This window comes from Halichoerus grypus, chromosome 10 (assembly GCF_964656455.1).
Source record: "Halichoerus grypus chromosome 10, mHalGry1.hap1.1, whole genome shotgun sequence".
Lineage (NCBI taxonomy): Eukaryota > Metazoa > Chordata > Mammalia > Carnivora > Phocidae > Halichoerus > Halichoerus grypus.
The window spans coordinates 56,899,177-56,920,635 of record NC_135721.1 but is presented as its reverse complement, the minus strand read 5'-3'; the positions used below and the strand labels follow the sequence as shown (position 1 = coordinate 56,920,635).

The 21,459-nt window shown below is 38.6% G+C and overlaps 1 protein-coding gene across 1 annotated transcript; it reads left to right on the top strand.

The window, feature by feature from the left end:
• The first annotated feature begins 7 nt into the window (after window positions 1–7).
• Window positions 8–19,242, top strand: MDH1 (malate dehydrogenase 1). The gene is made up of 9 exons (XM_036079116.2): window positions 8–193; window positions 5,177–5,275; window positions 6,562–6,658; window positions 9,182–9,357; window positions 11,473–11,595; window positions 16,687–16,863; window positions 17,631–17,744; window positions 18,280–18,369; window positions 18,899–19,242. Exons 1-9 carry the CDS (start codon window positions 191–193, stop codon window positions 19,022–19,024), a joined length of 1,005 nt encoding a protein of 334 aa, XP_035935009.1. The 5' UTR covers window positions 8–190; the 3' UTR covers window positions 19,025–19,242.
• Window positions 19,243–21,459: the final 2,217 nt, after the last annotated feature.

Here is a 21,459-nt window from a genome sequence, read left to right as displayed (position 1 = left end):
GAAATGCGTTGGAGAGTGCGCCAGAATCCGGCCACCATAAACTACAGTTCCCAGAGGGCGCTGCGGTTGGGAGATGAGCATTTTCTTTCTAACATCGCTTGCCCTCCCCAAGTCAGTTCCGCGGTAGAGGTGACCCGATTCCTTGAGGCTCGTTTTGCAGGTGCTGAAATTGTTCGCGCACTTCCTAATCATGGTGAGTGTTGGCCCCTGGATCCTGCCGACCCCCGACCTTCGCGCCCTTGTGTGGGGTTTCTTGCATTTGAAGGACTTTCGGGGCGGGGGGCGGCTGTACAAGGCACTGTCTTTCCAGCCCTTTGGAAAAACCCGACTCATCTTTTGGGGACTGTCGCAGTGACCCAGTAATTGGGAAGGGGTCGGTTTCCACCTGGGGAGCTCTTACAAGGACTCTGGAGAAATTTGTCCTTGGAGAGGCTTGATCTCAGTCCTGCTGCGTGGCGTGGGTACAAAATAAGCTGCGGGTTTTCTCCAAAGCACGATATAGGGTTTGATAAGGATGCTAAGGTTTGATATGGAAGGCGGGGGTGTTTGGTTCCTAACCCCCCCCCTTTTTTTTATTGAGCCAACAGTGTTTTTAAGGGCTTTTGTCACAAAGCCCTTGAAAGCAGAAGGCCCTCAGTTGTAAAGATTGTGCTTACCAGGTACTCCAGATAACGATCGACGTTTTCGAGAGACGTGTTTCCGCCATATCTAATTTCACAAAATGTTATTTAAAACCTGTTCATTGATCTCCTTTTGTAATGACAGGACGTGTTGCAGTTATGGCATCACTAGGCAAAATCTAGTGTAGATACTCTTTGCTGCTCTGTAGGTTATGAATTCTAGAGCCACTACTTGTAATGTTACACAATGTAACCATCTTGTGAAGGTCTGGATACCTAGATCACCATATCTTGTCTCTGCTGAAAGGGAGAAGCGGGGGGCGGGGGGGGTGGTGAGGGAACTCTGACGTATGAATAATCTGCGTGATGTTTGAAGGTGACACTTGACATCAAATTTCTCCAGTACTTGTATTTATAGTTGAAGTTATTCTTCCTCCGTTATCTCAAAATACTGAAATAGGTGGGAACTATAGGGCAATATTTGAATGAATTGGAAATTTTCCAGAACCTGAAAAGACATATTTTTAAGGCAAGGGGATTACTGCTTCTGCCTTTATAAGGGTCCAGTGGGGACACCTACTAATTCTCAGTAAATCTTAAACCTCAGTTTCCTACTTATAATTTAGTCATTTAAATGATGGTTTCAGTGGTCTCTGACTTAATAATCTTAGCAAGAATGCGGAAGTAACAGAGAACCTGAGACTTTATAATTTTAGAACTGGATGGGACCTTTAAAGATCATTTTGATAAATCTCCCCCCACTTCAGATCTTAAAATTGAGTTTATTGAGACCCAAAGAGAATGATTTGCTCAAGGTCATACAACAGTTTGCTCCCAGGAGCCTTACAGCTCTTTCCGTCATACCATATTGTGCCATACAATTACCAAGTCATTTTGAAAATTTCTTTTCAGTAGCTGAGGTTCTGGAGGAACATACAAATTGCAAATACAAACTAAAGTATTTTATCAGCATTTATATTACCTGATAGCTTTATTCCCCTGCAATTCAGAATATTGGAATTCTAGACTTAGAAGGGAATTTGGAGATTATTTACTCTAATTTTAAAAGGTAGCCTGGTGAGGTTAAATGATTTTTCCAAGGTCACAGGAAGAATCCTGGGCCCCCATTCTTATGTTGTTTTGCAATGCAGTAGATAAAGACAGGCCTCACCCCTGGAAGGTCCCTTGGGCACCAGATAACACAGAGATGTCCCTAAGAAAGAACACTCCTGTCAGTTTACTGAAACTGACAGCCCTCTCAGGTGACTCAGAATCTCCTTGCCTCCTCAGGAGACCATGTGAACAATCACTGAGTTTAAAAAGAGCCATCTTTTGTAAGCTGTTCAAAGCAATTTTTTTAAAAGAAGGAATAGGGAGGGACAGCAAGGATTAACTGTATGAAGAAATCTGAATGATAGTTTGTTTTTTATATTACAGAAATATGTGTAAATTAGAAAGTAAAAAAGGAATACATGGGTTTTTCTGTAGAATAACAGAAAGAACACTTACATTCAAGCTTTACAACTGAGACTTGAGCACATGCGCAAGGCAGTCTGAATCTGCAGGAAGGTCATTAGAGCCCTGCCAAGAGCAGAGACATTCCTGCTTTGGATCTTGGCAAACTGCCCAGATATCTAAGCGAAGAATAGTAACCTGTCTTCACACTGTAACATTGTAGAAAGTCAGCAGGAATCTCCCACCCTCCTGATTTTCTACTGCAATGTTGCACAGAGCAAAAAGAACCAAATACACATATCCTTTCCCATTTCATAATCAAACATTCAGGCATTTACTAGGCTTCATATTACTCTTAATAAGATAGAATTACTTATCTGTGAAAATAATTTGTTCATAGACATAGAAGAAGGGAACTGCTGAGATGGAATTAGCAGCTGTTCATTAGTGGCCACAACCACTTCACTAAGGACTGTGATACTGGGAGCATGTTTTTTAGCAGCTAAAATTAATGCCTAAGATTGACTGTTGTGTTCTAACCATCTACCTGTAAGCTTTACAGATAGTGATACTCACTTTCCCCTTTATTTCTTATCCTGGCCTGCTTTACATTGAAGTAGCATATGTTTATATTTTTCTTAACTCTTTTATTAATTCAACAAATACTTGTTGAACACTGTATGGGAGTACAAATTTGAGTCAAGGGCAGACTGCTCTCACAGCAAGGGGGTGGTGGTTCACAGTCTAGTAGAGAGTAACAGACATGTAAGTAGAACACCACAAGGTGTAAGAATCCTTAGAGGAAAATTTTATGGTGACAGAGACCTAGAATTATAGTATTTGCTACATACTGTTCTTAATGCTTTGTATGTTAACTCTGAATCCATACAACTACCTTATTTGTTAGGTAGCTGCTATCATTATCTCCACTTTACTGTGGGGAAACTGAATACAGAGGTTAAGTAACTTAAACATACAGCTGATGAGTTGTAAGTCTAAGTTTGAACCCAGAACATCTGGCTTTAGAGGCTATGTCTTTACCACACTCTGCCACCTCTCTAGCCCCCTGTTTTAGAAAATTGGGTTATCCTCTTGTTTCCTGCATATGGTTCACCAATGGATTCTCTGGCCTAAAATAGTACCAGGTACATAATAGAGATTCAGTAGTGTATTTAATGAATGAAGTGAAATAACAGTTCATTAGTTGATTTATAAAACTATATCATTAAAACTGGTGACATAATTTTGCTAATTATAGCTGGAATTATTGTGGTCACTAAGTTTCCAACCCTCTCAATGCAAGTATATATGAATAAAATATCTTAAACAGTTTTTTGAAGCATGTTAGGTTTGCTTCCAAACAATTCTTTTACATTTCCAAGTTCGGGATAGTAATTGTACAAGATCCAGCTATTCCTTCAAGTATTTGAGCTCCAACTACGTGCCAGGCATTGTTGTAGGCAGTTGGAATACAACAGTAAATAAAACAGACAAAGCCCCTGTCCTTAAGGAGCTTGCATTCTAAAGCGAAAGGAGGAGTAATTTCTTCCTCTATTCCCTTCCTCTATTCCCTCACCTCTCTACTTCAAGGGAATAGGGAAAAATGACAGAATTAAAAACATATAAAGGCCATATGATAAAAAAAATAACCATATATGATAACTTTTAGCGTTCTTTATAAACCTAAAGTCTGTTGGAAACGTATTGTAAAAAAAAAAAAAAAAAGTTTATTTGGGGAATTACCATATTTTGTCTTTGTAGGGGTATGAAGGCCTAGGGGAAAAGTTGGTGAAGAAAATGGGGAAGAGACTTAGAAGGTCAGGGAGTTAACTCTCCATAGTTTTCTCCTTTTTTGCACTTACATCCTGGTCACACCTGTGAGGAAGAAATGCACATATAGTCTGCTACGTACAGATTCATATCTCTACAAGCAGTTGACACTTCTTTCCTGAGATTTTTTTTTCCTTTGATTTCTCTGGGTGTCAAATTGCTAAATGCTGCTGACCTTCAGAGGTTAGGATTAGAAGGTCAGAGGACATAGTCTCCTTCTACCCCAAAGACATGACTCACCTGGAAGAGGGAATTCTAAATATAAAGATTCATTTCAGTGGACCACTTCTCTCATGCAGGTAACAATAGAGGTGACTCAGTGAAAGTCTGTTTACACAGTATTCTCAAGAAAAGGAACAGTTCACCTTGATCAAATTTGTACATCTAATATATCCGTTAAGTTTCCAAACATTTTTGTTCAGTTCTTTTTAATAGAAATATTTCTATTTAATTCTCTGAGCTTCTTTTTTTTAGTGACTCGGGATCATCACTTTGAATATTGGTTACTATTTTTTTACATATGCCTGTATTTTGTTTAGGGTCTCTTGAGGTCTGTAAGGCGACTTCTATTATAACTATTATCCTCTTTGTACTTCTTCCTCCTCTCTTTTAAAATTAATTTTCCCTTGGAATCAGGTTGTCAGCTGTCACTATATTTTGATGTAGTTATTTAATACTAAAATTTATTGTAATCCAGTATTCTCTTGCTTTTCTTTCTCCTTAAATAAAAAATAAAGACTTATTTTTCCTCCTTCAAGTAGTCAAATTGAATCATGATTAGTAGTTTTATTAAAACTTTCTGACTTACTGTAAGTGGAAAATTTTAACCACTGTCACTCCCCTTCCTGGCGTGAAGGATCCCTATTCTAGCAGATGGGGCGTGGGGGGATTTGCATAAGAGGATTTATAAGGTTCCAGTCGCTGCCAGGGTTTGTATCACCATATAAGGCACATCAACATTGTTAGGCCTATTTCAGTGGCAAAACAGCCTTAAAGAGATGGATAAGATTTTGTAAGTAAATCCAGGATAACAGTGAGAGTTAAGTAACACCGCATAAATAGCTAGCCAAAGGACACATGTTCCAGAAGTTGCTCAGCTGATTTGTGCATGCTATATTTACTGGGACAATATTTACTGGGAAGAGACTTTAAAATTTTACATTAACTTTTAAAGTACGTGGTTGTCTTATTATAGAGAAAACTCTGAATGTCTTTAGGGTAAAATAGCATTTTTAAATCAGATGTTAATTAATGGGTCTCTTTCATTACAGTCTGAACCAATCAGAGTCCTTGTGACTGGAGCGGCTGGTCAGATTGCATATTCACTGCTGTACAGTATTGGAAATGGATCTGTCTTTGGTAAAGACCAGGTAGGGGAACTCTCTGTGTACCTCAAGTCAAAATAAGAATATTGTCAGTAAACCCTGTAATTAGTTTCAAAGAATTATTTTTAATGATAAAGGAATGGGTTATCCCAATAAATGTACTGGGCACACTGCTATAAATGTAAGCTGGTATCTTATTTATATGTACCCCTCCAGCCATTGAAAATGCTTTGCAAATCACCTATTCCGCATACTTTATTAGCTGACTTGGTACAGCCAGCAGGTATCAGTCAGTGGAAGGTTTTCACTAGTAACAGTAACTATTAAGGAGAGTCATGTGGGAGAGAAAGTTGCTGAATTAGTACTTCATTGTTGATAAATGGTCTTTAGAACCCAAAATAGTCAGACAGGCAGATCTGCTTTCCAGTTTAAAGAGGCACCCCTGGGCGCCTGGGTGGCTCAGTTGTTTAAGGGACTGCCTTCAGCTCAGGTCATGATCCTGGAGTCCCGGGATCGAGTCCTGCATCGGGCTCCCTGCTCAGCGGGGAGTCTGCTTCTCCCTCTGACTCTACCCCCTCTCATGCTCTCTCTCTGTCATTATCTCTCTCAGTAAATAAATAAAAATCTTTAAAGAGGCACCCCCTATTCTTATTCCCCTATTCCACTAAAATCCTTTCTAAAGTATTCATTTATTCCTTCTCTTCACCCATAGATAATCACGTTCTTCCTTCATGCCAGATAATATTTAGCTTTCCATGAACTAAAATTAGATACAGAGCTGTGAACAATAAGAGTAAACTATGGCAACTGCACCTGGGTGGTGCAGTTCATTGAGCATCTGACTCTTGGTTTCAGCTCAGGTCGTGATCTCAGGGTCATGAGATCAAGCTCCACGTCCGGCTCTGCACTCCGAGAGGAGTCTACTTGAGATTCTCTCCTTCTCCCTCCCGCTGCCCCTCTCCCTCAGTGCGGGTGCGCACACACACGCACTCTCTCAAGTAAATAAATCTTTAAAAAAAAAAAGTAAGCTATGGCATGTCACTTCAATTTAATATTTTTTCCATGTATACTCCTTTAAAAGTCAGTAATGATGATTCCTCTTACTTTGTCTGTTAGCAAACTATTGCTGGTTTTATAGCATTCCTTTTTCTGAAAGTGGCATGATGTTAGATACCTGAACCTCCTAAAATAATTATAACTAATTAATGGTAATTATACATATATATATACACACACACACCGAATAAGCAAAAACTTTACAGGAGGACTTTTTTGTGACTAAATGACCTAACCTACACTGACAGATGCTGTCTTTGCTATTTATTTGGCAGCCAGTAATTCTTGTGCTGTTGGATATCACTCCCATGATGGGTGTCCTAGATGGTGTCCTAATGGAACTGCAAGACTGTGCCCTTCCTCTCCTGAAAGGTGAGTTGGGGGGGTGGAGGATAAAAGGATTTTATAGTATTTTATGTCTTTCAAAAAATAGGTTTAGATTTTTAACTAGCCTTTCAATTAGAAACTATTTCATAAAAGTATTTTTTGTTTGTTTTTTGAACTATAACTATTTGGTAAAGTGTATACCAAGAATAAATAAGGGTAAAAGCAAGAAGTAACCAATGTCAGTTAAAAGACTATGCTTTTTTTCCAACATGCTTATACATAATTTACCTTACTAATTAAGCATAATATTGCACAAGGGTTATACACCTGGATTGTCTACATTGTGTTGTTATTTAAAATCTATTTAAAAAGTAATAGTAGTGCCTAAATTGTGCAGCTCTAAATGATGTCTTCCAGAGCCATATGTTGCCCTGAGGCTGGAAATTATTTGGTCCCTCACATGTAGTCCTAACCCACAGCTGGTCATCAGATTGAGAAACAGCATAAATTGTCCTAATCGTATGCTGCATCATTTGAAAAAGCCCGTGAGAGTTCTGCTAAGAGCCTTTAAGAATCATTGAACTATGACACAAATGTAAGACAGAAGTCTTAAATTTGATTGAGGGTTTCATTAAAATGTTAAGTCAACTTGTAAACTAATTTGAATATTTTTCTTTAGGTATACCTTCGTTATGATCATTTCTTTTAGTAAGGATTAATTAATAATACTCTGCTGAGTTTACCCAGAGCAAAATATATATACACCCAATGGAAACCACGCTCAGAGGGGCGCCTGGGTGACACAGTGGGTTAAGTGTCCAGCTCTTCTTGGTTTCGACTTGGGTCATGGTCTCGAGCTCTGCATCAGGTTCCATGATCAGCGGGGAGTCTGCTTGAGATACTCTCTCCCTCTCCCTCTGTCCTCCCCCAACATATTGCATGTGGGGGGGGGGTGTTTGTGTGTGTGCACGCACGTGCACACTCGCTTTCTCTCTCTTTAAAATAATAGGTGAATAAATCTTAAAAAAAAAAAAAAGAAAGAAAAACCATGCTCAGAATTCATACATCCATTCAATAAACATTTACTAGGGGTACTCTGTTGTCTGAATCATGTGGTTGCATAGTTATATAAGAGAGTGCATTGCCCTGCCAAGCTGTTCTGCTGGCTCCCTTTCCTCACCCTCTCTTTTTTTAAACTGAAGTATAGTTGACACACAACTCACTCTGTATTTCCAAATCAACTTTGTTGCATTGTCCCATTTTTATTCCTTTCTCTGCTGAGTTCTGCTCTCTCTAATGGGTCCAGGTTATAGTCAGCTTGTCCTTGGTCAGCTGTGAATATGACAGGGAGGGAAGATTCTGCAAATAAGGATGCATGGCTGGGAAGAACATTCCCCTCACCAACTGGTGTTTCTTTGTATACCTGTTGGGGGCTCTACAGCAGCCTTACTGTGACACAAGTTGACTCCCCTAAAAATTTATCAATGACAATGCTGAATCCTGCTTGTCTTAGTCCATTTGGGCTACTATAACAAAAATATCATAGACTGAGTGGCTTATAAACACAAAAATTTAATTCTCATAGTTCTGGAAGTTGGGAAATCCAAGATTAAGGTACCAGCATGGTCCCATTCTGGTGAGAGGCCATTTCCTGGTTCCGTCTTCTTCCTGTGTCCTCAAGGCGGAAGGGGTGAAGCAGCTCTCTGAGGCCTCTTTTATAAGGGCATTAATCCCATTCATGAGGTCTCTACCCTTATAACCTAATCATCTTCCACAGGCCCTACCTTTTAATACCATCACATTGGGGATTAGGTTTCAACATGAATTTTGTGAGGGATAGAAACATTCAGTCTGTAGCACTGGTCATGGCCTTTTTAATACTGTCAATAAAGGAGAGTGGTGATATATGTTCTTTAATCAAAGAGTAAGTGGTATGTGTTTATTGGACTAGCACAGCGGAAGAGTGGTTGACCTCGACCAGCCTGGGCTGGAATTACAGGTTCACTGCTTTTTGATGGCAAATTAATCCCCTTAAACTTCTTTGTCTTCATGGATGAAATATTAAGATTAAATTTGATACAACAAAATTCGTAGTGTTATTCCTGGCACGAAACACCTCAATAAACATTATTTTGAATTTGTGATTGATATCTTAGACTTTAAAGTAATTACAACTTTTAAAGGTTAGGTAAATTAGTTTCTCTTTCATGTTATCTGTGGCAGAGTATTATTAATTAATCCAACAAATGTTGCACAGAGTTGAAAGTTATCATATTGTACTTTGCATCATATCTGATCATAAAACGAAAAGCTGTAGAGTTTTCAAACTTGAAATAATTACTGAGATAGGAAAAGCAAAATAAATGTAATTTACATTTCTGCTAATACTATGTTTGTTGATTATATAATTTTTCTTTTCTTAGACCCCTGAAGCTTTTTATCATTGTGATATGTGAAAGTAAACATTTGCTACAAAGTGAAAGAATTACTGGGTAGATTCAGTGTGAAAAAGAAAACCTCAGACTTTGGTATTTCAGTAGCTCTGCATATTTATTGCCGTGTTCACAGATGTCATAGCAACTGATAAAGAAGACATTGCCTTCAAAGACCTGGATGTGGCCATTCTTGTGGGCTCCATGCCAAGAAGGGATGGCATGGAGAGGAAAGATTTACTCAAAGCAAATGTGAAAATCTTCAAATGCCAGGGTGCAGCCTTGGAGAAGTATGCCAAGAAGTCAGTTAAGGTGACCAGTACGGTATTTTATGGGGTTTTCATTATCAGCATTTGAAACTACTTCTTTTAGCATTGAAGTAAAGACAAAATTATTTGCCTTTTTTTTCCCCCCAGTTTTGTGCAGTGGTCAGTAAATACAGATAGAGTTTTGCTTGATAAGCTCTCCTTTTCTGAGTTTTTTTTGTTTTTTGTTTTTTTTATTATATTATGTTCTTCACCATACATTACATCATTAGTTGTTTTTTTTTTTTTAAAGATTTTATTTTATTTATTTGACAGAGAGAGAGACAGCTAGAGAGGGAACACAAGCAGGGGGAGTGGGAGAGGGAGAAGCAGGCTCCTGGCCGAGCAGGGAGCCCGATGCGGGGCTCGATCCCAGGACCCTGGGATCATGACCTGAGCCGAAGGCAGACGCTTAACGACTGAGCCACCCAGGCGCCCCACATCATTAGTTTTTGATATAGTATTCCATGATTCATTGTTTTGAGTTTTTTTTTCTTTTTCATATAACATAGAAATCTTTATTTAGAGGTGCTCAAAAATATTTTGCCCATTACTGTGATATGGAAATTTAATATGAATTTACAGACCTATAGAGAAGGCACAGAGCCTTCTGGTGGGAATATTTGTTCAGACTTTGGATTTGTGTGTGTGATAGTAGAGAGAGAAGGCTGTAAGCTGCATTCTCAGCAGTGAGAGATGGTAGCTTCTGAAATATTCAGATTTTCTCAATCCAGAGAGATTTTGATACACTTGTCTCTTGAGGAGTTGCATTGGTATAACTTCCTCTTCTGTCTCTGTGTGCAAGTCACTTTAGTTTCTAAATTTGCCTTAATATTAGCATAAGGCCTCCTTTTACCAAATAAGTAAGCAAAAAGACTTGGCTGGTTAGAGGTTTTACTGATTTTGATAGATTTGTTCTTCCCAATCCTGACTTTAAACCAAGGTAAAAGAAAATCTTTTAAGGTTTTAAAGTTGCCAGTTACAATGTTCTATTATAATATTTTATACATATCTGAATTTTTGCTTCTGTAGAATTCATTTTGAATAGATTATTTTTATTTTCTGTAATCGTTAACAGAAAATAGTAGAAATGAGTAGAAATCCAGGGGTTCCTTAATAAAACATAACAGTGTTGTTTGGACTGCTCCAGGCTGCTTGCACTATTATCACCCCTCAGCCAAGTGTCCTTTTTGGGAAAATACATACTGACACCGGAGTACTTAGGGGCATTGGAGTATCATATCTTCAGCTTGCTCTCAAATGGGCCAAAAAGAAAGACTAAGGGTATAGTGTGTGTGTGTAGAGAGAGGGAGAGAAATGGAAAAAATTAGGGAATCTGGGTAAAGAGGATGTGGGAGGTAGTCTTTGTAATACGGCTTGCAGCTTTTTAGTAAGTTTGACGTATTTCCCAGTAAGTTCATAGTTTTATTAAAGAATTTAAAACTTAAAAGATAAAGTACATGTGTACATTTGCCTATACTATATTAAAATGCAGTGTATCCTGTACCTCCCCAATTAAAAAAAAAAAAAAGTAGCCTGAAGTGCTTTCTGCTAAGGATTGATTGAACAGGTATAGAGTGGATGGGACCTGGTAATCTGTATTTTAGCAAATCCCAGTTAATTCTTAGGATTAGGAAAGATTAAAAAACTCTTGTAATTAATAAAGATAAATCATTGTCCTAAAGTTAAACTGCTCAAGTAGAATTTCTTTCTTGGACTACTTTTATAAGAAGGAAAATTTTATGAATGAATTGCTCTCTCAGAGCCTTAGATTACTTGTTTGTGTGTGTGTGGTAAGTAGATAAATGCTCTGTCTCTGTTTTGTCACAACACAAAATAGAAAGACATGTACCTTTGGTCTTGGATGCTGCCACCTGGAAAGCAACTTGTATACATGTTGGTGGCTTTATTAAAGACATTTTTTCAGTAATCACACCAGACACTAACAATGGGGCGGTGGGGGGGCGAAATACTGTAGAAACTACAGTGGTAACTATACATACTTAGCTCATACAAACTTGACACATAGGCTACATGTTACACATTTATCAGCCATATTCTAGGATAGTTTAGTTCATCAGTATATGGTGTGTAACTTTGCTGTGCCTCCCGTGTATCCTAGGTCATCGTGGTGGGAAACCCAGCCAATACCAACTGCCTGACTGCCGCCAAGTCGGCCCCGTCCATCCCCAAGGAGAACTTCAGTTGCTTGACTCGTTTGGATCACAACCGAGCTAAAGCTCAGGTATATTTTAAAATATTGACTGTTCAACTTTAAAACCTTTTTCTCTCACTTTTGAAGTAGCTGAATCTTACTTTTTTTTGTTTTCTTTAGTAGGAAGCCATTCTAATTTGTTAGGGAGTCTTTAAATGGAGTCTCTTAAGGAGGCTAAACTTGAACTTAATCTTCTCAACTATAGTTCATTTGCTAACTATGCCAAAATACTGTCCCTAATGTCCTCTTACTTCAGGGGTTAAAAAACCAGTCATTGGGGTGCCTGGGTGGCTCAGTCATTCAAGTGTCCAACTCTTGATTTTAGCTCAGGTTTTGATCTCAGGGTCATGAGTTTAAGCCCTGCCTTGGGCTCCATGCTGGGTGTAGAGCCTACTTAAAAAAAAAAAAAATCAGTTATTAGTATAATTAGCAGGACAATACATAGTTTATTTTTGCCAGATATATAGAACATTATAAAAAGAGAGATTTGAGTTTTTTGTGTTTTGTGTGGTTCTGCTTCGTTTTTCCCCTTAGCTAAGCCGTCAGATTCAGATTTTTTAACGTTTAATTTTATATTTAATTTTATTTTTACATCTTTTTAATATTCTACATGTTTCCATAAAACTTTCTACTTTTCACTACTTAGCAACTAAATTTTAATTGTTCTTAAGTTTCTTTACCTGTTGGAGTTTTAGATAAATGTGCCAAGGGTTCAGTGACCAGGGTATTAACAGTAGCTTTTTGAACAATGAGACGCCACCTGGGTGGCTCAGATGGTTAAGCGTCTGCCTTTGGCTCAGGTCATGATCCCAGGGTCCTGGGATTGAGTCCCGCATCGGGCTCTCTGCTCAGCAGGGAGCCTGCTTCTCCCTCTGCCTCTCTCTCTCTCTGTCTCTTATGAATAAATACATAAAATCTTTAAAAAAAAAAAAAAAAAAAAGAGACGCCACCACCAATCATCTGTGCTGGTTTCCTAGGCTTTCTTGGGTCTAGATGATCCTGGTGCCCTTCAAAGCCATGACAAAATTCTGGGATCTTAGACATAACCTCTTTCCTTTTCCCTAGCACCTTTCTGTCGATACTTCCTCATCCACAGGTCATCACTGGTAGATAGGTCTATGAATTTAGTCCTTTCTTTTCCTAAAGAAGACAACTTTGTTTAGTTTTAAGAAAACATTTTACCAGTGGGGCGCCTGGGTGGCTCAGTCGTTAAGCTTCTGCCTTCGGCTCAGGTCATGGTCCCAGGGTCCTGGGATCGAGCCCTGCATCGGGCTCCCTGCTCCGCGGGAAGCCTGCTTCTCCCTCTCCCACTCCCCTTGCTTGTGTTCCCTCTCTCGCTGTCTCTCTCTCTGTCAAATAAATAAATAAAATCTTTAAAAAAAAAAAAAGAAAGAAAACATTTTATCAAAAGATGGTGTGAGGTCTAAGTTGAAAAACCACTGCTTTAAACTGAGAATTGATCATCTTTCAGTTTCAGAGTACCCAGTAATGGAGAAAAGAATTGACATTTGTTAAGCTTCTACCCTAAGCTAAATGCTCTACGTGTAACTTATCATTTAATCCTTCTAATAACCATGTGAGATATGTTATTATCTTTATTTTACACACAAGAAACCTGAAGCCCAGAAAGGTCTGGGATCATAGTCATATAGCTAGTAAATCTAGATTTGCCTGACTCCCAAACTCTTAGGTGTGTTCTTACATAATGAGATTATGTGACCTAAGTCCACTTACTAGCTCTGTGACCTTGAGGAAGTATATTCAAGGTATAAAATGGGGCAATAATTCTTTCTACCTCAAAGGGAGGTTATGTGGATTAAATAAGATCTGTGTTAAACTCTTTCATGGTACCTGTCACATAGTAAAACTCAATAAAGATTGGCTGCTCTTGGTAGTAATGATTTTTATTAGTAGTGTTATTATTAAGAGGGATATAACTAAGAGTTGAGAAGAGCCACACCTCATATATCTCCTTGAATATTCCATTAATTTAGAAGGTCATTGGATAACAAGCTTAAATTGCAAGTATTTCCTGAAGGGCTTTAGGCTGTGAGCTGGGTCCTTTTCCTTATTTTTTAGCTAGAGTCTAGTGGGTGGAAGGAATAGGAGTTAGTTTGAATGAGTGGAGGCAAGAGATTTGGGTACTACAGAACAGTCCTGAAGGAAAAGGTGGTTTTAGGTGTTACATTTGTTGCTTCTAGATGGCCAGATGGTAACTCTCCCTGCAGTAGGGAAAAGAGGTAAAATGACACCACTGACAAACTTGATTTTTGCTGTTTTCAACTGAGGCCTTGGTGGAGGAAGACACTGGAAAATTTCTCCTTCCAGAGGTACTACTAAGTGATACTTTGTCCCTGTTCCTGAAACAGTTTTCCCTATGGGGCAAAAGTCTGAGTGAGGAAAGAGAGAAGAAGCAGTCTTGTTAGGCTTTAACTTTTGGCACATGCTCAAGTATGTCAATCTGGCACAGTGAGAGCTTTGGGGAAGTTTTTGAAAAAGCAGTTTCTTCCTCCTGTAGAAGTTGTTCATCCAGTGAGAAAAATAACAAACTCAAAGACTAGTTTCTTACATGAATGTTGCTAGTCTTACATAATTCATTTTGGAAATCCGAAGACCTAGCTACCTAGTGAGTCTTCGTCACCTGCAGAATTCCCCTATGTATTTGCAAACCAGAGCTGTGTATGAATGCTGACAGGGTATTTTGGCAATAAAATTAGTTACCTGGTATGGGGTGGGGGGAGGCGGGAGGAATTCCTGGGGCTGGAGAATTAGTTCAAAACTATTTAACAGATCTGTGTGGCAGACATGAAAGGGCCAAGGGAGCAAGGAAGTAGCAATCCTGGATACATGTTAATTTAGACTAGCTCTGATATGAATGAAATTCAGGAACTACGTCTACAAAGTTTTGGCCTTTGGTGTCCAGACAGAAATGGATTAGCTCAAGAAAACAAACAAGAGGAAGTAGGCAGCAGGACAAAGGGAGTAAGGAGCTTCCTGTAGGGAGGAGAGGCCCAGAGGCAGTTTGTCTTCACCATTCAGCAAAATTATAGGTTCTAAGTTCCTGGTAATAGACATCTTGGGTTACTTGCCTCAGGTAAATTTTCCTTTTTCTCCATGATTCCAGCTAACTATAAGTAAGGGCAGTTCTTCCCAAGTCCTTGAAGGTCATGGCGCACACAGAAAATGGTACTCATTGCACAGCTTCACCAACTGTGCCTCAGCCACTAAGCAGATCAGTAGCTGGATTCTCTAGAAACCAACTATCCAACTACTTTGTGAAGATTGATTGGTACTTAATAGCCCTAATACTTGCAGAACTCTCGATGAAGCAGGGTTTAGCAGAGAAGTGATGTTAAATGTCAAAAACAGAATTTTAAGTGAATTTTTAAAAATCATTTAACTATTTTAGGATTTAAGAAACAAGTCTCAACTTACTTTAAGGGTCATAGTGAAAGTAAACACAATTTGATTCTTACTTGACTGAATATATTGGTGTAAAGAGATGACTCAAGTCACTGCAAACATTTTAGGTATTGGCCTTTTTCATCAGTATCCTTTTTTGGTTGCTTGCTGTTTTGTTTTTTACTTTTTATTTTGGAGTAATTATAGACTCAGAAGAAGTTAAAACATAGTACAGAGAATCCTGCATCCCCATCACTCACTTCCCCCAGTGGTAACATCTTTCATAACTATAGAGCATTTTTAAAACTAGGAAATTGACTAAACTACACACAACAGTTTTAATAGACTCACTCAGATTTCTGCAGTTTTTACATTCATTTTTTTGTATGTCTTTAATCACATATCTAGATTACTATAATCACCACAGTCAAGATACAGAACTGTTTCATCACCCATAAGAGATCCTCCTCATGCTGCCTCATTATAGTTGCACACTCCGTCTCTATTCCTAAGCTCTGAAAACCACTTAACTGTTCTTCATCTCAGTTAATTTTGTCATTTTGAGAATGTCACAGAAATAGAATCATGTAGTAAGTAAGTGACCTTTTGAGACTGGCTTTTTTCATGCAAACGCAGTGAACTCTGGCACAACTATTTTTTTCTCCAATTCTTACTGTAATATGAAAGAAGGAAAAATCACCCACAATGATACCCTAACACATCAGCTCATAAAATCATAAAAAATTCTTTCCAAAACATTTCCTTCTGGTTCATCACAATTCTGCTACCTAATTAAGAACAAATTATGCATACAACTAACCATAATTTCTTTTTGCACATTACCTTATCAGGTGAATAACAAAATAAGTGAACTTATTTTGTTTATTTAAATCTTTCAAAACATAACATTCTAACCCTCTCTGTGGCTAGTGTACTACATAATATGTTTGATAGTCATGTGACTACAGGGCTTGCAGGATCTTAAAGTGTTTTTTTGTTTGTTTTTTTTACATTTTTTGAATTTATTTTTAAGTAATCTCTACACCCAACATGGGGCTCGAACTCACGACCCCCAGATCAAGAGTCACATGCTTCCCCAACTGAGCCAGCCAGGTGCCCTCTAAAGTGCTTTTTGAACCTATAGCTAGAAATTGTTACATTTGGTATCATTTTAGTATTATATTTAAGCTCTTTCCTTTGGTTTCCTAATCTATAAATTGAAGACAATCATACTTTTGGTAATCTGAGCCCCTTCCAACTCCAAAATTTCATATTTAGGATTATTTGAAAATTAGCTAATTTATGTATATGGTATATAATAAAAATTTCACCTAAATATGGAGAAATTCCCATATTCTAACCTGCTTGCTCAGAAGTGCTAAGGCGACATCTCCTAGGTATTAACAAAACAGAGGTCATATTTATATATTCTTAACCTCTTGCTTTGTATTTTATGTCAGTGTTTTGTGTTTGATAAACCCCCTATACTGATAAGTTAAATCATTAACTGTAGGATGCTCTCTACTCTTAAATATTCTACCCTATAATGTTTCAGGTTCACATTTTGTTTACACTGTTAAGCTTTAGGAAATTACTAAGCAATATAACTCTTGTGTGTTCTCTTGAAATTTCAGAGGCCTTAAGGATGTTTGTTAAACAGGCACAATTTGAAATAAAAAGCATTTGTCTAAGTAAGGTATTTGTTTTCTATTTAACTAGATTGCTCTTAAACTTGGTGTGACTTCTGATGATGTAAAGAATGTCATTATCTGGGGAAACCATTCCTCCACTCAATATCCAGATGTCAGCCATGCCAAGGTGAAACTGCAAGGAAAGGAAGTTGGTGTTTATGATGCTCTGAAAGATGACAGCTGGCTCAAGGGAGAATTCATCACCGTAAGAAAAACCTCTCTAGGGGCGTCTGGGTGGCTCAGTCGTTAAGCGTCTGTCTTCGCCTCAGGTCATGGTCCCAGGGCCCTGGGATCGAGCCCCGCATTAGGCTCCCTGCTCGGCGGAAGCCTGCTTCTGCCTCTCCCACTCCCCCTGCTTGTGTTTCCTCTCTTCGCTGTGTCTCTCTCTGTCAAATAAATAAAATCTTTAAAAAAAAAAAGAAAAAAATCTCTCCTAACAGCCAAGCATAAAGAACTCTTGAGAGAGACACCACATTGCTGACCCGACTATCTCTCCAGGACAATCTCCAAGTGCCTCTCAATTTGGTGGCGTGGTTCTCAAGGAGGGCAGTTGTGCTTTCTACGAAGCACAACTACAGGTTACTAAAAGATTGAAAGGGCAGGCCTGTATGATGACTACATACAGAGCCAGTCGTGAACCAGTCTGATCTGATGCTGTGCGGCAGTCAAGATGGATTGCTAACGTGGGAAAAACTGGAGTTCCCTCTAGTCATCCAGTCTTCATAAAGAGATTCATTTCTTTGTGTGGAGTGTAGTAAACTTTCTATGTGGATTTATAGTTTTCTTTTTTTTCAAAAAGACTGGTGCTTTTAACTGAAATAGGTTGGTAAGGCCCACACTGGGTAGTTGGATGAATTTGGAGGGGAAGACATTAAAGTGTGATTGTGGTCTTTCACCCCAGGATTAGTTTGGAAGCGATGAAAATTGTGCTCTTATGATCAAGTAATGCTGTCTCTGCCTGTCCCCAACCAGACTGTGCAGCAGCGCGGTGCTGCTGTCATCAAGGCCCGGAAGCTCTCCAGCGCCATGTCCGCCGCAAAAGCCATCTGTGACCACGTCAGGGACATCTGGTTTGGAACCCCAGAGGTGAGGGCTCCGGGATTGGCACGGGCCACTCGTTGATCTTTGTCCTCTGATGCTGTGATGTGAAAAGAACACAACCTTGCAGTCGGGCAGGTTAGGGTCATATCCCAGGTCAGCTGCCTACGAGCCAAATAATCTTGGGAAAGGTACTTAACCTTTGGTTATCTCTTACACGGCATTTACCTCACAGGGTTGTTAAGGATTAGATGAGATGAAGACTGGGAACCACCGAGCACACCTGGTGGATGTGACTTTTTTCCTTAAAACTTCTATTGGGCCAGAGCTTCCTCATTTATAAAATGAGGATTATGTTTCTCCGGCCTACTTCACACGGATTGGAAGAGTGGAATGAGAGCGAATACCCGTGAAAGTTACCCTGTCCTGCCAGTGCCTGGTGACGCTTCTCTACACGGTACTGAAGTCCCACACGTAGTCAGAAAGCATCACCTGGCTTAGTTTTGTTAATTCACGTGTCATTGGGTTGCATAAAGTAATCCCAAAGCACCATGAGAATGTAAACGTTGATTATTATTTTCAGGGAGAATTTGTGTCCATGGGTATTATCTCCGATGGCAATTCCTATGGTGTTCCTGATGATTTGCTGTACTCATTCCCTGTTACAATCAAGGTAAAGTATTTTGGGGTTATTTCCCCCTGTCCCCTTCTGAGAAAGTAGTTGCATATTTTTATGAATGCTGGTATAATTTAGTCTACAAAGTTGTTCCTTTACTAAATTAGACATTTTTCTCAACTTTAAAATTCTACAAAGCACAACTACAGGTTACTAAAAGATTGAAAATAATCTGGAAAGCAAGGTTCAAGTCTTGCCACTAGACACTTTGTTATTATGCCTCTAATATTGGATATCTACCAATATAATATCTTACTTTTGTTATAGCCATACTAAAGTGAGTCGGTTTTTTTAATGTTTGCTAATTAAATCATTTAAAGATTGTTTTCTAGATTCAATGCATTTTAAATTCAGGTGTTGAACTTTTATCAGAATTACTGTTAAGATCTGGATTTTGATTTGCTTCTTTAATCAGACTTCAAAAATAGGTACTCCTATAGCTTTAAGTTCAGTCTGAATTGTTGCTTGCTGGAAGATCAGTTCTAGTTTAATTGTAAATCTTTTACTTGCAATTATTTTCAAACAGAATAAGACCTGGAAGATTGTTGAAGGTCTCACTATTAATGATTTCTCACGTGAAAAGATGGATCTAACTGCAAAGGAACTGGCAGAAGAAAAAGAAACTGCTTTTGAATTTCTTTCTTCTGCCTGACTAGACAATCATTTTGATGTTATTAAAGGCTCCAGAGCTGAAGAATCTAAATGTCGTCTTTGATTCTAGTATAGTACCAAATAACAATAATGCTATACTTAAATTACTTGTGAAAAACAACACATTTGAAAAATTGTGTGCTTCTTGGTATAAATTTGTGACAGTTTATCATCATGCTGTTAGTGCTGCATTCTAAATAAAATATATATTCAAATGAAGATGACTCAGACTCTGATTTCCAGCTAACATTTCATTTCTGTTCAGACAACAAACTTGGCATGTTTCCTAGCTTGGGGTTGTGATTTTTTTAAACCAGAGAAAGGTAGTAAAGACAGAAAATGTTACAAAGTAAAGCATAATTCTCTTCTATTTAATCTTTTTTTTTTTTTTTTAAAGAGTGAGAGGGAGGAGGGGCAGAAGGAGAAGGAGAGAATCTCAGATGCAGGCTCCACACCCAGTGCAGAGCCCGTCACAGGGCTCCATCTCACAACCCTGAGATCATGACCTGAGCCAAAATCAAGTGTCAGGGGCTTAACTGACTGAACCACCCAGGCGTCCCTCTCTTCTATTTAAATAGGATAGGAAAATCCACCTTGTGATAACGAATCAATCTACTCCAGAATATATTGTTAAACATTACCTACATTATGCTATTAAATACTTAACGTTTTTTAAGAGTCTCATGCTCTACCGACTGAGCCAGCCGGGCATCCCCTTATTTAACGTTTTTTAAATCTTGAAGGTTAGTTCATTCTCTGTGGATAATGTGATTTTAACATTATCTGTTAAACAGGTTGCAGAAATACTGTTAACAGTTTAATGCCATTTGATGAAATTACAACAATCATTTTTTGTGATGGAAGGAAAAGGTAATAAATCTTCCTTTGATGTACACCTATAGCAGATAAGGAATAATTTACATTTCATAACTGGTAAATGCCACAGAAATGTAAGCTAGTGGGAATGTTCTCAATCTAAGCTTATTACTAGAAACAGTGTTCAAAAAAATTAAGTCTTTTTTTCCAAAATTCATAAGGACAGGAGACCTCTATCTTTTCATTCTTGTACTTAATTCATTGTACATAATTGACACTCAATATCCTAAATCTCTCAGCGCCTAATCTAGTGCTCTTCATGGGTGCTCAAGTACTTAGTTGGATTTATAACATGAAACTACCTATATCATTTCATATTTCAGATGTAGAAGAAAGAGAAGCCAGTGAGTGAAAAGTGGTTTTAGAACTGTTGTTAATCAGATGCATAAACAAAATTTCATATGAATCCTTTTTTTTTAATTTTATATAAAGGAAGCATGAATGTGTACCATTTATTAAATTACTCTCAGTTCCAAACACACCCTTCTATACTTGCTTATGACACTGGGTCTGGGATTCTGCAAACATTTCTTTACCAGCTGCTCCTTGAGTTAAAACCTGCCAAGAGAGGGTACTAGAAGGAGACCAGCAGGCTGAGGAGGAAGAAGGAACATAGTCTTGCTCCTCCCTGTTGGCTTCTTTTATCATTACTTTCTTTTTTTTTTTTTTAAGATTTTATTTATCTGACAGAGACACAGCGAGAGCAGGAACACAAGCAGGGGGAGTGGGAGAGGGAGAACAGGCTTCCCATGGAGCAGGGGGCCTGATGCGGGGCTCGATCCCAGGACCCTGGGATCATGACCAGAGCCAAAGGCAGACGCTTAACGACTGAGCCACCCAGGCGCCCCGTTTTATCATTACTTTCACTCCACTTGATAAATAACCCAGAAAAGAAAACAAGTCAAACTTGTCTTTAAAAGAGCAGTTAATTGGGGCGCCTGGGTGGCTCAGTTGGTTAAGCGACTGCCTTCGGCTCAGGTCATGATCCTGGAGTCCCAGGATTGAGTCCCGCATCGGGCTCCCTGCTCAGCGGGGAGTCTCCTTCTCCCTCTGACCCTACCCCCTCTCATGTGCTCTCTCTCTCAAATAAATAAATAAAATCTTTAAAAAAAAAAAAAAGTTAATTGGAAGCATGAAGGCAAAATAGTGTACGTTTTTTAAATGTCATATGAAGGAAGAACATATAAAAGTTACAAGAGCTAGAACACATGATAGAAGATGTATAAACAAAATTAACTCAATAATGTATCCACCTCTATTTTGTCATCCATTTGTGTAAACTGGCCTACTATTTGATTCTGTAAATTAACTCCCTAAAATCAGGGGTCACATAAACAAATGAAATAGTAATAGGGCTTTGGAGAGATCTGGTAGATTACTTGTAGAAACAAGTTTCTCACCAACTGCTTCTGAAGCATGGCTTTGTGTTTGAATATTCACAATGGGAAGCTTATCACCTCTGTATGCCATTTCTTTATGCTATTCACCTCTGTCACCTTAACCATGAGAACAAAGCATTTTATTGATGCCTCTCTTAATGGACAGTCCACACCCTGGAAA

Excerpts from the sequence above, each read along its gene's own strand:
- MDH1 (XM_036079116.2), top strand. Across the intron at positions 9,358-11,472 it reads ATGCCAAGAAGTCAGTTAAG|GTCATCGTGGTGGGAAACCC; the intron begins GTGACCAGTACG and ends CGTGTATCCTAG. Across the intron at positions 16,864-17,630 it reads TCAAGGGAGAATTCATCACC|ACTGTGCAGCAGCGCGGTGC; the intron begins GTAAGAAAAACC and ends GTCCCCAACCAG.